At 39.4% G+C, this 16,349-nt stretch overlaps 1 protein-coding gene across 7 annotated transcripts in view; it reads left to right on the forward strand.

The window, feature by feature from the left end:
- Nucleotides 1-16,349, forward strand: part of LOC115646790 (lipoxygenase homology domain-containing protein 1) — a 313,208-nt gene that overhangs the window by 22,447 nt on the left and 274,412 nt on the right. For 6 of the 7 annotated variants that reach the window (XM_030553099.1, XM_030553095.1, XM_030553101.1 and 3 more), the window contains exons 2-3: nucleotides 11,751-12,407; nucleotides 15,437-15,608. In XM_030553099.1, the coding sequence (XP_030408959.1) occupies nucleotides 11,763-12,407; nucleotides 15,437-15,608 (817 nt within the window). In that variant the 5' untranslated portion in view covers nucleotides 11,751-11,762. Of the gene's footprint in view, nucleotides 1-11,685; nucleotides 12,408-15,436; nucleotides 15,609-16,349 lie in introns of all 7 variants that reach the window. The other variant, XM_030553098.1, reaches the window with a different exon arrangement.

Here is a 16,349-nt window from a genome sequence, read left to right on the forward strand (position 1 = left end):
TGTTCCTAAAGTGCTTGCTGCACCGTTGCTCTAATTTTCCATGTTAATTTGTAATTTGTTTCTATCCTTCTGTGTATTTTCTATCCCTTCAGTTTTGATGTGGTCAGTTCTTTTGCTAATGATTAAATTTACTTCATAGAAACAGCTGAGAAAGAGACTCATTAACAGACTTCTGTATAGCAGTCCAAACAAGCTCCACTTTATAACTGCTGTAGGTGCAATTGAAACTTTTTTAGGATGGGCACACCACTTCTTGTTTTGTGCGTATGCGTGCTTCTAGGGCTTTATGGACTACTGGGCTCAAGTCAAAGACGCTGAAGACGGTCAGTGAGCAAGGTTCACATGCAGAACTGTTTCTGATCTACTTTCCGGCTCATTTGATCAAATATCACTACGTGTGCCATATAATGTAATGTTCTTGTGATGCAAGTAGTCAGATAACGTTCTAGACATTTAATGACACCTGCAATTTAATTTCACTTGCAACTGAAACTAGAATCAGTGTCCTCTATTGTCTTTCCGTGTTTGATTACCAATTGTTTAAATGTTTTTCTACATCTCTCCTACAGCATAGATATGTATTTATGTTTCTTCATAGTCCATAAGTGGAATCAAAAACTTGAATCAGGTCTAAAAATACAACAGAAAAATTGAAAACTAACACATTATGGTTACTTTACATATTTATTTACAAACCTGCTAGTGATTGTGGGCCCAGTTTTAGGCAAATCTGGTTTCAGTTTTCCTCCATGCTTTGCTTTACCCTTTCCTCAAGGTGGAGGGGATGAAGATTGCTAACTCCAGAATGGTGAAATGCAAAAGAGAACCCTTTTGTCGGTTGGAGATTAGCTGCCAGAAATCATGGAAAATTGGGTGTGACTCAAAACAGTGCCTCTGAGTTTTGTTTTTGGGTTCATTGTCTCTTTAAACTTAGTGGATGCCAAAACCAAAATAAAGCTTGTTAAAGTCATCTGCAAGCTAATGCAGCGGAGTTTGGCACAGTTCTGCTACGCAGTATAAACTACATCACAGACTGGAACTGATCCTGCAGGACAAATCCTCAGCATTCTGCTGGCCATACACAGTCCAAAGGCCATTAATACTAAAGACTTTGGGGTAGGCTGATTTGTCTATGGATGAACAAAAGTACCACAAAATATCTCTTGTGAGGAAATTGCAGGGCCTCTGGTGACAGGAAGATAAATGTATAAAATTGAAATGAAATGGCTCCCTTCTTCCAAAATCCATATATAATTAGACAAAATAAGAAATGATGCTTTAGCTGTTCTTCTGCTTAGTAGGTCATCAGCAAACATGTACATCAGCCTTTCACACTCCTGCTTGGCGATTAAAAATATACTGCACCCAGAATATTACATTAAAAGAACATTTTTAGAGTTGCAAAGTTAAGCACTCAAATGTTAGGAAAGGCCAAAATTAAGGTTGCTTGTGCAATCTTACTTCAGGCCCGTGTCCGTATGCATCATGATACTGTCCTTAATTATATGATCACAAACAATTTTTCCACAGGACCTCCGCTTTATTATCCCAAAGTGTGACCCCATCTGCTCTGTCTCTTCCTCATCCCGATCCCATTCTCCTCATTTAGCCAATCCCTGTCTCCACTTCTTAGTCTTTCCATCCTAATTTCCCATATCCTAATCTCAGCCATCCAGACTTCCTATCTCATTACCAATCTCCTTGCCCAGCAATTTTCACTTCCTCGTCTTGCTCCCCCTCTCCTTGTTTTCAGTCTCCTTGCTCAGCCAGTCCCAGTTTCACCCCTTCCCAGCTCCTCACCTAGCCTGTCTCTGTCCCTCAGCCTGGTGTCTAGTTGCCATGTCTGTCCATGTTCCATGTCTTCACTGGCCTCCAGTCCCAATCACAGTATCTCCACCCTTCTGGGTCCTTGTCTTTGTCTCTTTGCCTAGCCAGTACCAGTTCTTTCCCCACACTGTGGCTCCTTATAGAATCATAGAAATGTAGGGCTGGAAGGGAATTCAAGGGGTCATCAGGTTCAGCCACTTATTCTGAGGCAGAACCAAGTAAACATGGACTATCCTTGACAGGTGTGTGTTTAACCTACTACAAACCTCCACTGATGGGGATTTCACAACCTCCTTCGGAAGCCTATTGCAGAACTTAAGTACTCTTAAAATTGGAAAGTTTTCCCCCCTAATATTTAGCCTAAATCTCCCTTGCTGCAAACTAAGTGCATTACTACTCCTCCTACCTCCAGTGGACGTTGAGAACAATTGATCACCATCCTTTTTATAACAGCCCTTAGTATATCTTAAGACTGTTACATACCCAGTTTTTTAACCTTTCCTCATAAATCAGGTTTTCTAAGCCTTTTATCATTTTTGTTGCTTCCTTCTGGAGTCTCTACAGTTTGTCCACATCTTTCCTAAATGGGGTGCCCACAACTGGATGCAATACTCCAGCTGAGGCCTCACCAGTACCAAGTAGAGCAGGACAAATACCTCCATGTCTTACATATGACATTCCTGTTAATACACCCCAGAATGATATTAGCCACGTCACACTGTTGACTCACTCAATTTGTGATCCACTATAACACCCAGATTCTTTTCAGCAATACGACTGCTCAGCCAGTTATTACCCTTTTTGTAGTTGTTCATTTGAGTTTTCCTTCCTATGCACAGTACTTTACACAAGTCTTTTATCTTGAATTTCATCTTGTTGGTTTCAGACCAATTCTCCAATATGTAGGTCATTTTGAATTCTAATCCTGTCCTCCAAAGTGCTTGCAACCCCTCCCAGTCTGGTGACATTAGCAAATACTATAAGCATACTTTCCAATCCATTATCTAAGTCCTTAATGAAACTAGTGAATATTGCCTGGCCCTTGTGGCACCCAGCTAGATGCACCCTCCCAGTTTCACAGCAAACCACTGATAGCTACTCTTTGCATACGGTTTTCTAATGAGTTTTGCAGCCACCTTTATGGTAATACAATCTAGACCACATTTCCCAAATTTGCTGTTGAGAACATCATCTGGGACTGTGTCAAAAGCCTTACTAAAATCAAGGTATACCAGAACTATTTCCCCTCCCTGCTTCCCCCTACATCCATCCCCACTGATTCTCAATCCCAATCTCCTTGCCCAGCCAGTTCCAGTCCCCCCCTGCCAGCTCCTCATTTGATCTCAGTCTGGCCCCCAGTCCCAATCTCCTTGTATAGCCAGTTACAGTCTCTCTTCTGGCTCCCAGTCTCAGCCTCTGTCCCCAGTGCTGAGTTTCCTTCTCTCCCCTGCCAGCCTCCAGTCCCAGTTTGCACTTCCCCAGGCTCCTTGTCCTCATCTAGTCCTGTTTCCCCCTTGCAGATCTGTTTTTTGTCTCCTCTGCCTTCAAACTAGACAGCTTCCTCCTCTACACTGCCTGGGCCTCCGGCGGTTCATTGAGCATACAGGAGTGACAGGCTCCGTTTCTCATTTCAGGATCCTGGACCCAGACTGAGCACAGCCTAGTAGGGAACATCCTGGTCAGCCCCAGGCTGCTGCATGCTCAGTGTGTATGAAATCTTCAGGGAATGTAGCTGCTGAAATCACTAGTGAGTCTCTAATGATCATGTGTGAACTGTAATTTTTCAAAGGCTTATAACCTGGTGAAATTTGGCCTATTTTCATAAGACCTGTGAACAGCATTCCTGACACTAAGGCTACTCCCTTAAGTCCCTGCTCCAAAGAATGGGTGCATTAGAACTTTTCAGAGGCATTGTTACCAGAATTCTTTAATACAGGTAAAGCAGTGTATTTTTACCTACCCTTGTTCTTGAAAATGGCTGAATCATTTTGGCTCAAATTTTCTGAAAAATTCAGCCTGAGGCCTGTAAAATGTTTAGCTTAAACGGTTAAAGTTTGATAGTTATACAGTCTTATAAAGAGAAGTGTCGAACAACCTTAATAAGTGGTGCTGGCTTCATGGAGCCTTCAAAATATAGCTTTTTGTATTAGCCAAACCACTGTGTAACCTTCTAGATGCATACCCTGTTCACTCAAGCAACCACATGCCTGTCTGTCTCTCTATTTATCTAATCTATCTGCTCCTCATCACTGCAGTGTCTGGGCACCTTAATCTTCCTTGTCCCAGTTCCTCCTTCCACGTGTTTATGGCTTCCTGTGTTTGTTATTTATCTTTTCCTGATGTCCTAATCTAAACTTAGATTGTAAGCATGTAGGGGCATGGACTCTGTGTTGTGTAAATCACCATATCTGTGGTGTTTTATCAGTGCTAAATAACAGTAATGCTTGTATATACCAAGAACCCAACAAGACTTTTAAATACAAAGTGCAGGAATTTTTAAACACTAAAGGCAAAATTTTAGCAGCTTAATAATGAATTTTTTTGGCCAGATCATGGCTCCTTTGAAGAAAGTTTGGGATCAATATGGCTGTGGTGCTCAGGCCGAAGAAATTGCCCTGTTGAGCATGAAAGTATCTGGAGATAAACATGAAGACAATGAAATATAGAAGAGGAAATGGTAGCTATCCAGAAAATTGTAATACCTCCTCTAACTGCTCTGTCTAATCACTGCAACATTGTCTAATTTTTCCGGGATTAATTTTGTATTTCTACATTTTTTACAAATGTTGAACAAAAATCATATCCATTTTTCAAATACTAAGGGCCAAATTTCACTCTCTTTACTTAGATGAGTAATTTCATGGATGTCATTGGAGCTACTTGGGTGAGCAGAGTGGGAAAGATTTGTGTGCGAATTGATTCCTGTAGGACAGTGAGGGCTTTTCATAGCTTTTTTGTTAGTTTGGAGTCTGATTCTATACAGTATAATCAGGAACAGGTCTCATTGATGGGAGTCTTTCTCTAGCTGCCTCTCTTGAGGCTGGAGAAGTGTGGGGCTGGAACCTGTCTGTTTTTGTTTGTTTGTTTGTTTGTTTTTAAACATGTAGTGGTTGTAGTACAGGGAGGGAATTAATGAATCCTTCAGCTTGCAGCTGCCTTGATGAAAGCTTTGTGAGTCTTTTAAGGTCTTGCCGAATGAAGATGCATCTATGGTGTCAATCAATGATGCTTGTTTATCTTCACCAGGGGCACAGGAGTGTAATCTGTTGAGTGATTCCAGTGATGCAGAGATGCAGCTTGGTGGCTGAAGTGATCATCATCAAAAGTGCATTGTTCAGTGGAAGTCTAGATTTTAAAAGAAAGTGAAATCTGTCAAAATTTTCAAGTCTATCTTTCAATTTAGAGCCATCAGAAGGTTATTTACTACTTATGAATGCTCACATGTTGACTATATATTGATAAATATATTTAAGAAACCAGGAGCTAGTATAAACTACTGGGCAAAAGAGCCAAATATAAATAACAGAATGTTGCCTGGAAGGTGAGCAGTACAATTACACAAGTTGACATCTATTTGAGACTTCAATGATTATTTTAGTAAGCTGTTTAAGCTAAGAAATGAGTATTTATAGCAAAAAAAGAGTCTGTGTAATGTAATCTTATCATGTTTGTGGGTATATATTGTAGAAGGCGGGATAAGTAAATCTGAAGCAGTATTTAATACTTGTTTAAACACTGAATTCACAGCATAGGAAGTAAATGCCATTCTGAAAAAATCATTGTGATATGTAATAGTGCTATCTTCTGAGCAGCCTTTCTTGTAGCTACCCTACGGAGCTAGTATGGAAATCTTGCTGTAGTCCCGATTAAGTAAAGAAGCTTCAAATCAGATTATACCTTTGGTAGTAATTAGATGGAACAGTTACCATCTGGGGGCACAGTAGTTTCTTAAGAAAAAAAATCAATCCATGGAATAATGAAGCCACAGCACGACATAATCTTCTCTGGCTGCAGAAAGAAAATACAGTTTCTCTCAGTTTTCTAATGCTTGTTTCAATGTCCATTCTGGAATAGTAGAACTCTTCATGGATGGCAGTCTGTACTGGTCTGGAAAGTGTTCATGAAGGAAGAATGCTGTGGGGAGGAAAACCATGGAATTATGTATTGTACAATGACTAAACAATAAGTAACCAGATTATAAACATTCAGTCCAGTTGTCCTTAAGCACAAACAGGAGGAGGTTTGGTCAGTTGACGGCTGTACACAATTAAAAGAGAGAATGTCAGGAAAAACTTCCATACACTGAGATCTGTAAGAGTGTGGAATGGTCTCCCAGGGTAAGTGATTGGAATCTGCATTTCTGGGGACATTTAAAACTAGAAGCACTAGAAAATGTACTTTGGAGGACAACACTGGCCTGGAGATGGATTGAATTACCTGAGATTTTTCAATCTGTAACTTCTGATTCTGTAACATCTTTGCAAGGGAAAAGGATTTGAATATGAAAATTCACATTAGAAATAAATATTACAAAGGTAAAGGGAATGCAAAAAAGTAATGAGGGCTTGCTGAGTGAAATGCGTGGTTCTGTGCTTTGAACAATGGCTACTTAAGGTAAACTAAGTCATGGATTAACTTTAGCCCAGATTAAGCAAATTGATTGTGATGTTTTTGTAGCTGGGCTTCCTTAGAATAAGACTGAAGATGTTCATTTCATGTAGCATGGTCAATTGCACCTACATTAATGTAAATCTCTGAAAACAAGATGATTATCCTTTTATTTACATAGGATGCGACTGTGGGTGAGTGTAATGAAATGCTACAGTACAGAAATTAACTATTGTGAAAAATAGTAACTTTCTCTAGCTTTGGATAAACTGTTTAAATGTAATCTCTCTCTTAAAGCATAGCAGCAGCACTGTAAATTTTTAAATTGAAAGAGGTGTTGACTGTGGAAACAAAGAATCTGAGTTCCGTTTTGTTTTCTACCAGAAGAGCATTTGTTACAAAATGGAAATGTATATGATATAAACAGACATTTTTGGTTGTGTAAAAGCAACCGTTGTGTAAGAATCCTCAAGGAAAATTCTTACACTACAAAAATCCTTAATTAAATTAAGCTAAAATGAAGTATTGTAGTGATAAAACTATGACCTCTGGTGTGAAATAAAGTCTTATACAATATATGTTGATTATCCACTTTTTGAAATTGTGTAAGATGCATAAGAAACCATATGTTATTATCCAATATTTAATTTGATTAGCTTTAATTGCTAACACCTGTGCAAACTAAAAACACATACCATGTACTAATGCAATAACTGATTCAATTCTAAAGTCTTTGGAATATATGATAAATATTGTGTAAATTTTATATTTCATGAGAGAAGACCTGATTTTCTGCTAATCAATTACTTTTCTGTGCATGTAATTATTCCATAATAGTTAATCATTGGCATTTGTCTTTATGCATTACCTTGTGTGTGCTTTTTGTTTGGTTGGTTGTTTTTGGATTATAAATTTCTAGTGTCCAGACCCAGTCTAACAATAATCTATGTATAAAATAGAAATATAAGTTATTTCTATTCAAAATCTTGATCAGTTTCCAAAACTGAATAACTAACTAGACTAAAAATTTCCAAAACAACCTTTGGACAACTGCAAATCATCATACAGTATTTTAAAAGCGGTTGTGAGTAGCCTTTGGAAACCTTATAACAAAAACTGTCTCTTGAATTAATTTCTTAGCTGTATTAATAGGTAAGTAATTGGGGCAAAATCCACTCCACCCAAGTAATCATACTCTATGGAAGTGGTATGCAGAGGGATTGAGGAGGTAAAGCCAGTCACTATAACCTGGAACCAGGGCCTGGGGTTGCTGTGAAGTCTTCACCTCTTCATTGAGGTTGTTATTCCACATAGGCTGGAATAGTAACCTGAGCTCCTGTCTTCCAGTTGAGTGGCGTTGGGTGTTGGGGTTATTCAGCGTGCTTATGAGCCATGTTGCCACTGGTTCTCTCATTACATGTTCACATTTGCCCTGAAGTCACAGTGGTAGAGCTTGTGCTACTGTGAGCAATATTAACTCCCACAAGCATTTCCCCTGAGAAAATTACTGTGTTTGGAGGGAAGCATGGTGTGTAGAATGGCTATGGCTCACTTACATCATCAGTCCTGACTCACCGTGCAACCAAGTGTCGGGACATTGGCAAGCATGAGGAAAGCATCTAATGTTGGCTACACTCCTCCCTTCATTTAGGACCTTAGCTTGCTCTTTTCCATCTGTGCTGCCCTAAACATGGGAACACAAGGCCTGCAGAGGCAGTGGGAACATTTTAATTAAAACTTGTATAAGACTCTCCTGTTCATATTTTTATGAAGCCTGCAACTACTTTGAACTCAAATACAAATATTTTGAAACTTGGGTGCCTACTGTTGAACATCGAAAACTATATTTAGGCAGCTAATGAATGGGCCTGTATTTTAGAGGTGCTGAGCACCCAAATCTCTTATTGTTTTCAGAGGGAAGTGCAGTTGCTGAAAAGCAGGCCACTTAACTAGGTGCCTAATATGGATTTGGAGGTCTAATTTTAGGCACTCATCTTTAAAAATTCTGTCCTGTATGACCTTAATGGAACAGTTAACATTTTTCTGTTGACATCATGAAAATTTGAGTGTACAAGCTCAATCTTGGTCCCTGTGGTTCCAACTCAATGTTTAGGGTTATTTTCAGTTTGTCAACATGCCATGTGTGCCCTTTGCAGCACAGATAATATAATGCAAAGTAACTTCTCTTCCTTCACATCATCCACTTTTCAAAATAAAAGAATTTGGCTATTTCATATTTAAAGAGAGAGGGGGAAAAAACCATGAATTGACAGGGGGAACTAAGACCCCAATCTTAAACCAGTCTTGTTAAATGTGATTTTTACCTTGAGCCTCAACTGCCTTTAAAAGTGGGAACATTTTCTTATTAGTCCCAGAGCTGAAGTCTTTCGGTGGTGAACTATTTTCTTTAAAACAGGGCACATTTCCCAGTTTCATTAAGAAAAATGTTCAATTGCTGAAGGAGGTAGCATGTTCCTGTACTAAATCTGGCATCTGCATCCAAGTGATACAGAGTTTCATTTGGGCTATTTTATTTTATTTAAAAAAAAACACACATATAAGTGTGCTATATTCCTTTTTTATGAAAAGGGTCTTTGAAAAGGACATTGGTTTTGGTAGAGAGATCTTTTCTCCAGGCTGATTAGTTTATAAGCCATTTTTTCCCAGTGTATGCTGTGGTCAGGGCAACATTTACCAGTTCTTTTACCAGATTTGCCCATTACTTTGGAGGATGCTCATTTATTAGGGTTACTCTTTGGGGGGGTGAGGGGTGTTTCTGTAATTCTGTCAATGTATTGCTTGTGTCACTTGTGTTTTCATACAGAGCTCTACTTCACCCTTCTGCAAGTTCCCTCCCAATGGAGCTATTCTACAGGACCTAGGTTCCCCAGCCTCCAGCCCCCGAATCAGATGAACACACACATACACATTAAACAGTGCACATCTGAGCAGACCGGGTCAATCAGCACTCCCAAGCTGACCCTTTATATGTCCCTGGACTCAGTAGGCTGGGTCGAGCAGCACTTCCAAGCTGCCACCTTCATATGCCATGGGCACCGCACCGGAACAGAATACATCTGAGCAGGCTGGGTCGAGCTGCACTTTTAAGCTGCCACCCTCATATGGTTCAGCACATCCCTACCCCCACTTTCACGTTATTATTGTTCAGGTAGTAACACACTTAATGAGCAAACCCTACAGGATTTATAGGTGCTACAGGGATCTTTAGCTTAGGTACAAGGACTGTTGCTGCAGAGCAAATGGGGAAGCCAAAAACACAAAAGAGGGAGGGAGGGAAATAACCAGCTTAACTATAAAAGTTTTTTATTGCCAGGTAATAACCATACAAGGAGAGCCAAATGAACAAAACAGTTACAGTATTAAATCTAACTTAAATTTGATTACAAACGTTAGGTTTAGAAAACTATACCTGATCACACAAGTCGGAGTTAGAAAGCTATACCTAGAGTAGAAAAACAGAAAACAAAAAAAACCAGAGAGCGGTGCATCAGTTCTCACCACTCTGTGAAGCTTGAACCGGTCAGGGTTCCCAGGTGGTGGTTGCATCTGAGGGTCCGGAGTGCTGGAGACAGGCAGTGCACCCAGCATGATCAGTCAGGAGAAGATGAAGTCCCAATGCAACTGATGCAGATTTTGGATCCAGGCATCAGAACATTTACTTGAGCGTGGGTAGGGTTTTTTGTGGGGAAACAAGGGATGACACTAGATTTGTTTATGGGTAAACTGATGGCTCAAGAGAGAATACCAAAGTTCTTTTGTTCAGTCTAAAAAATAGGAGCTGGTCATTCCTGGCTATGAGCGGTGTTTCCTGGAGGGAGTTCACAATGCAATTAGGCAGCTTCAATATTTTGGATACCAGTAAAGGATTTATTACTAGAATTGGTCTGATAACTGCTGAGCTGGGTGTGTGCAGGTGTAGGTTCATTAACATCTGGAGCAGAGATCCCCCAGGATGCAGTGCTTCCCTGCTTTTCTGGTCCCAGAGTTCCATGTAGTTCTTGCCTTGGAATCTCTGTTCTCCATTCTGTATGCTAATGGAGATGCCTCCCTGTCCCATCTTTGATGCAAATGAGGCTAGGGGAGTTGCCTTAATCCTGTCACCCTTGTCCTGAGGGGTTTAGGTGTGTCTCCCACTGCTTTTTCATTGCTTTTTGTAAGTCTTTCTTCTGAGTGGTTTTGGTTCAAGCAAAGGTGGGGGCGGGAAAAGAGGGGTGTCCTTCGTGAGTCAGACAGGCTGTATACTGTGCCTTGGTTCCCCAGGAACACAGAGCTGACAGGTAACACAACTGTTAAAATAAAATACTCTTATTAAAGGATTGTAACTAAATTAATTGAGTAACAGAGCAGGTGCATGTGGAGAATGCACAGGGGGAGTGGTCCCTGTTTTAAAGATCATGGCCCATGCTTACATTGCTTTTAGAAATAGCATATTGCTTAGATGACTAGAATTTTAAAGCTCATGTTAAAGATTTAGCTACTGAAAACTGCCATTTTAATTAAAAGCACTGGAAATGGCTTTGTCTTTATAAAAGATTACACTAATTTAAGCCTTTGTCTCCTAGGAAAAAATAATTTCACACTTGATCAACAAGATTTCACTCAGCACAAATGCAAGTATTTAAATGGTTGAGTTATATATCCTAAAAGGCAAAGCTTACAATAGAAAAGCAAATGATCTGTCACAATTTATAAAGTGGACTGTTAACTATAGCCACCAAAAGATGCTCTAAACATTAATCTGATGTTACTTACAGTGTAGTAAATCGGGAGTAGCATCACTGAAATCACTGGAGCGCACTGGTGTAAAACTGATGTATTTGAGATCAGAATCAAATCCATTGTCTTTTGGTTTTTGTTTATCTTGGACTGAATCATGGCTCATGCCTCTGCATAAACTCTCGCCTCCCCATGAATATTTCCCTAATACATAATGTGTGAAATGTTGTCATTACATTCATCCTTAAAAAAGAAAACCTGTAATTGCCATTCTAGTCTGACAAAGTACCTCTTTCTAAAGAAAATGCTGTTATACCAAAATCATAAGAGATGTGAAATTACAACGGAGAGTTCTGAGAGTATTTGAAAATAAAGCTATGCTAACGTAATCCTACAGTACTGGAGTCTTTGTGGAATTTCGCGATAACAGCTTGGACCCATTTAAGTCAATGATTTTTGGCAAGATTTGCTGCTGTTTATTTTTCTTACAAATTTTCCTTTTGCATCTTTCAGAATGAGGACTATGTTATTACTGCAGTTGTGAGAAAACTTTTACATCCATCTCCTCTTCCTTCCAGAGTGCTGTCAAAATGAGTGAAACACCATCAACGAATTATTCAATGCTTCAGCCAAACTCCTCTGAGAGTGAACAGACTTTGTCTACACGTCACTTCAATGTCACTGAACCTGTTGTGGCCAAACGCATCTGCTTCTATAAAAGTGGAGACCCTCAGTTTAATGGGATCAAAATGGTCATTAATAATCGATCTTTCAAAACATTTGATGCCTTGCTGGATAACTTGTCCAAAAGAGTCCCAATACCATTTGGGGTGAGGAATATTAGTACACCACGTGGGATACACAGTATCACCAATCTGGAGGACCTTGAAGATGGAAAGTCTTATATTTGTTCCCATCAGAAGAAAATTAAGCCCATTAATTTGGAGCGGGCCAGTAAGAAGCCATTGCCCTGGCAGATCAGCAGGCCAGTTAGTGCTCGTCGCCGAGTTGTGCAGTTAGCCAGGGAGAAAGAAGACGGCATTGTTCAGGAAGACAGAGCTGTCAAAATAAGAACCCCTAAAAAGCTCCTTGTTTTCAAAAATGGTGACATAAGAATCAGGTGCACTATAATTCTGAGTAAGAAGAACATGCAAAACTTTGAGACCTTTCTGGATTCCATAAGTGAGTTAATGCAGTATCCAGTTGTGAAATTATACACTACAGATGGCAGAAAGGTGAGAATAAACAATGGCATCAGATATGCTTTTCACAATGTTTGCTTTTGTAATATTACCAGTGTAATCAAATGAATTGTTTGCTTACATGGCTGGTGAGCACTCTGACCAGTGTAAGGTCCCCTGTGCCCTGACCATCAGCTGTCTGATGCCTTCCTTATTATGGACTTGCCTCTGTACATTTATGGACCTTCAAAAAAGGTAGTCAGTTTTGAGGAAGGATGCACACTCATTTGGGACTTTAGTAACTGAAGCGAGAGAATTTTAATTCTAGGTTTTCATGGAAGCCCACCAGTCTTCTCTTAAACCACTTCCTTCTCTATGTCGTCTAATGACAGCTTTTCCTGAACAGGATGCTTTTCTAGTCCTTTCTCATGCATGCCTTCAAAATATGTCCACTCATCCAATCACATGTAACCCTTCCATAGCCCAGCCCCACAATTAGGACATGCATTACGTAGAGCTCCTTTAGAATGCTACCTCTGTTCCCTTAAGAGCTGATGGTCTATTAATGCAGCAGAACAAATTCCTATACCTACCCATCCCACAGGAGTTGTGAGCATCTTCACTATGATGTATTCAAGTTGTCAGGGCCTAACTAAGTTCACCTTAAGGAACTAGCTGAAGAAATCTTCGAACCAATAGTGATTATCTTTGAGAACTCATGGAGAACCATGAGGTACCAAAGGACTGGAAAAAGGCAAACATAGTACCTATCTTTAAAAGGGGAAACAAAGACGACCCAGGGAATTACATGCCAGTTAGCCTAACTTTAATACCTGGGAACATGCGGGACACATTACTAAACAATCAGTTTGTAAGCACCTAGAAGATAGTAAGGTTATAAGTGGTAGCCAACATGATTTTGTCAAGAGCAAATCATACCAGACCAACCTAATTTCCTTCTTTGACAGGGTTCATGCCCTAGTAGATGGGGGCGGCAGGGGAGCTGTAGATGTGATGTATGTTGATCTTAGTAAGGCTTTTGACACAATCCATATAAGTAAACTAGGAGAACGTGGTCTAGATGAAATTACTATAAGATGTATGCAGAACTGGTTAAAAAAACAAACTTAAAGAGTATTTACTGGTGCTTTGCTGTCTAACTGGGTGGATGGATCTAGTGGAGTCCTATATGTGTCTGTTCAGGGTCCAAAACTAGGCAACATTTTCATTAATGACTTGGATAATGAAGTGGAGAGTGTGCTTATAAAATGTGAACATCATACCAAGATGGAAGGTGTTGCAACCTCTTTGGAGGACAGGATTAGAATTCCAAATGACCTTGATAAATATGGCTGAAATAAAAAAGATGAAATTAAATAAAGACAAATGCAGAGTACCACATTTAGGAAGAAAAATCAAATTCACAAACGTAGAATGGGGAATAACTGACTGTGCAATAGTACTGCTGAAAATGACCTGGGGATTATAGTGGATCACAGACAAATATAGGCCAACAATATGAAGCAGCTGTAAAAAAGGCTAATATCATTTTGGGGTGTATTAACTGGTTTGTCATATGTAAGACATGGGAGAAAAATGTCCATGTAAGACATGGGAGGAAATTGACACTGGTGAGACCTCAGTTGGAGCATTGTGCCCAGTTTTGGATGCCATACTTTAAGAAATATGTGAACAAAGTGGAAGGAGTCCAGAGAAGAGCAAGAAAAATGATAAAAGGTCTAGAAACCTGATCATGAGGAAAGGTTAAAAGAAAGCGGGCATATTTAGTCTTGAAAAAAGAAGACTGAGTGAGGACCTGATAAGTCTTCAAATATGTTAAGGGCTATTATAAAGAGGGTTGTTCTCCATATCTCTTGAAGCTTAATGTACAGCAAGGAAGATTTAGGTTATATTTTCAGAGACTGTCAGGGATGATATAGGTATAGTTGGTTCTGCCTATTGAGGTCCCTTCCAACCCTAAATTTCTGTGATCCCATGACAATGTAATTACTAATGTAAGAGCAGAAGTATCTATACTCAAAACTCAAAGTCAGATTTCCTCTATGACTACTACATTGCTGAGGAAAGCTCACAATGCCATAAATTAAGTAATCTTGATTTTTTCCCCTATTTCTTTATATTTTTAATGTTCAAAGGATGAAATTGCTATAAGCAACGTTCAACAGTATTATGTTCTTCATCTGTCTTTGCCACCCACAAGTTATGGCTATAAAACTTCATATAAGGTTATTTTACATTTTATAAAGTGTGGACCAAATCCTAGCCCCCAAAACTTCCAGAAACAATGAGTCTGATTCTCCTCTTGCTTACACAAGTTTTACATTGTTGTAACTTCATTAACTGCGATGGAGTTTCTTCTGGTTTGCACTGGTATAACTGAAAGGGGAATCAGACTCAGCTCAACTGAACACCCATGCAGGGTGAATCTTTCACCTTCCATCTGGTGAAGATGTGATTTCTGTGTTCGGTGTCCACAAGTAGACATGAAAGAGAGAGAGGGGCACATCACCTACAAGCTAACAAAGCGCAATCCATGAGGCTCAAATTCCTTGTAATTGGAGGAGCAGGAAGCCAGCTCCACTACTAATTCTGTATATTTGACAGTATGCAGCCACAGACCACCCATATTAGAGTTCGGTAATATATTTTGTGGCTGAAGATTCTTCCCTTCACTGACTCATATAACACACACACACACACACACACACACTCTCACTCAGTAATTTCATGGCCGTTGATCGTGTCTATATTGAGATAAATCCAAACTCCATTTCCAAACTCTTGAACTTCAGGGAAATATTTATCTGGATCCAAACCTTGCTTGACAGTATCATCTTCTAATATATTTACACACTTACAAAGACACAGGAAGTGCATTACCCCATGTGGAAATAAATTCCACTCTGGAATAAAATCCAGCCCTTTTTAATAGCCTGCTGCAATGCTATATATGTACAGGGTAGAAAGTGAAGAAAAAACTATGTGGAAAGACTAAACCTGTTGTATTATTACTGTTTGTTACTGATGCAGAGAAATTGATTTGTTGTGGTTTTTCCCCCCAGGTTCCTAACCTTCAGTCTCTGATCTTGTGTTCTGGGGCTATTGTGGCAGCTGGGAGAGAGCCTTTTAAACCAGGGAATTATGATCCTCACAGGTATTCACTACCTGCTAAGTTGCCAGGACTCTCCAATCGTGTGTACCCCAAAGCAAATGCCAAATCAGAGAGCAGAAATGGTAAGTTCCTTTAATTATTTTGTATTTTCTCAAGTGATTTATCTCTTTCACATTTTAATGTTAAAAAAAAGAAACTATAGCGATCTGATTGGGATCAAGAGTATTCAAGCAAGTCAGTTGAAACAAAACTATTTATTTTTGCTCAGATTTCCTCAGTAGGCATGAAAGAGATCAAAGCATTAATTTTCATTTTGGAATTCAAGTTTCTGTTAAAAATTCAGCTGGCTTACATATTTCCTTTCAAACAGAATTATTTGGACTTGTATGTGAACCTATCAAAGCATATTTTAAAATGGGCTGATTGTTGCTAATCTATCCACATCATGCTTTGTGCATACTACAGCAAGGGTAAAAGAAAGCACACAGTTTGATACAGAGAACAAATGTATGTCTCCCTTCTAGCTGAACTTTCTGATGGTATTACAGCAGAGCAAATGTATTATCATACAGTGTTCAGATATTAGCTCAGTAAATGAATGGGGATATTTTGTCATATCCTTAATTTCATATGTGCCCATACCTAACTAAAGCAAACTGGGAAAAGCAAGGAAATAAGCAGTTAAGTTATTCAGTATCCAGGTGCCCTCCACACATTTCAGCTAGTTCTTTTCCACCGCTCTGTGCCCACATGCCCCCTCATCCTGAACAGTCAGTATGTAGTCTTAACTCTGTTTATTGGCCATGTGTTCATTTAAAATAGGCGTGGTGTGACTTTCATAAAGTTACAGTGTACATTGTATT

Source organism: Gopherus evgoodei, chromosome 2 (assembly GCF_007399415.2).
Source record: "Gopherus evgoodei ecotype Sinaloan lineage chromosome 2, rGopEvg1_v1.p, whole genome shotgun sequence".
Lineage (NCBI taxonomy): Eukaryota > Metazoa > Chordata > Testudines > Testudinidae > Gopherus > Gopherus evgoodei.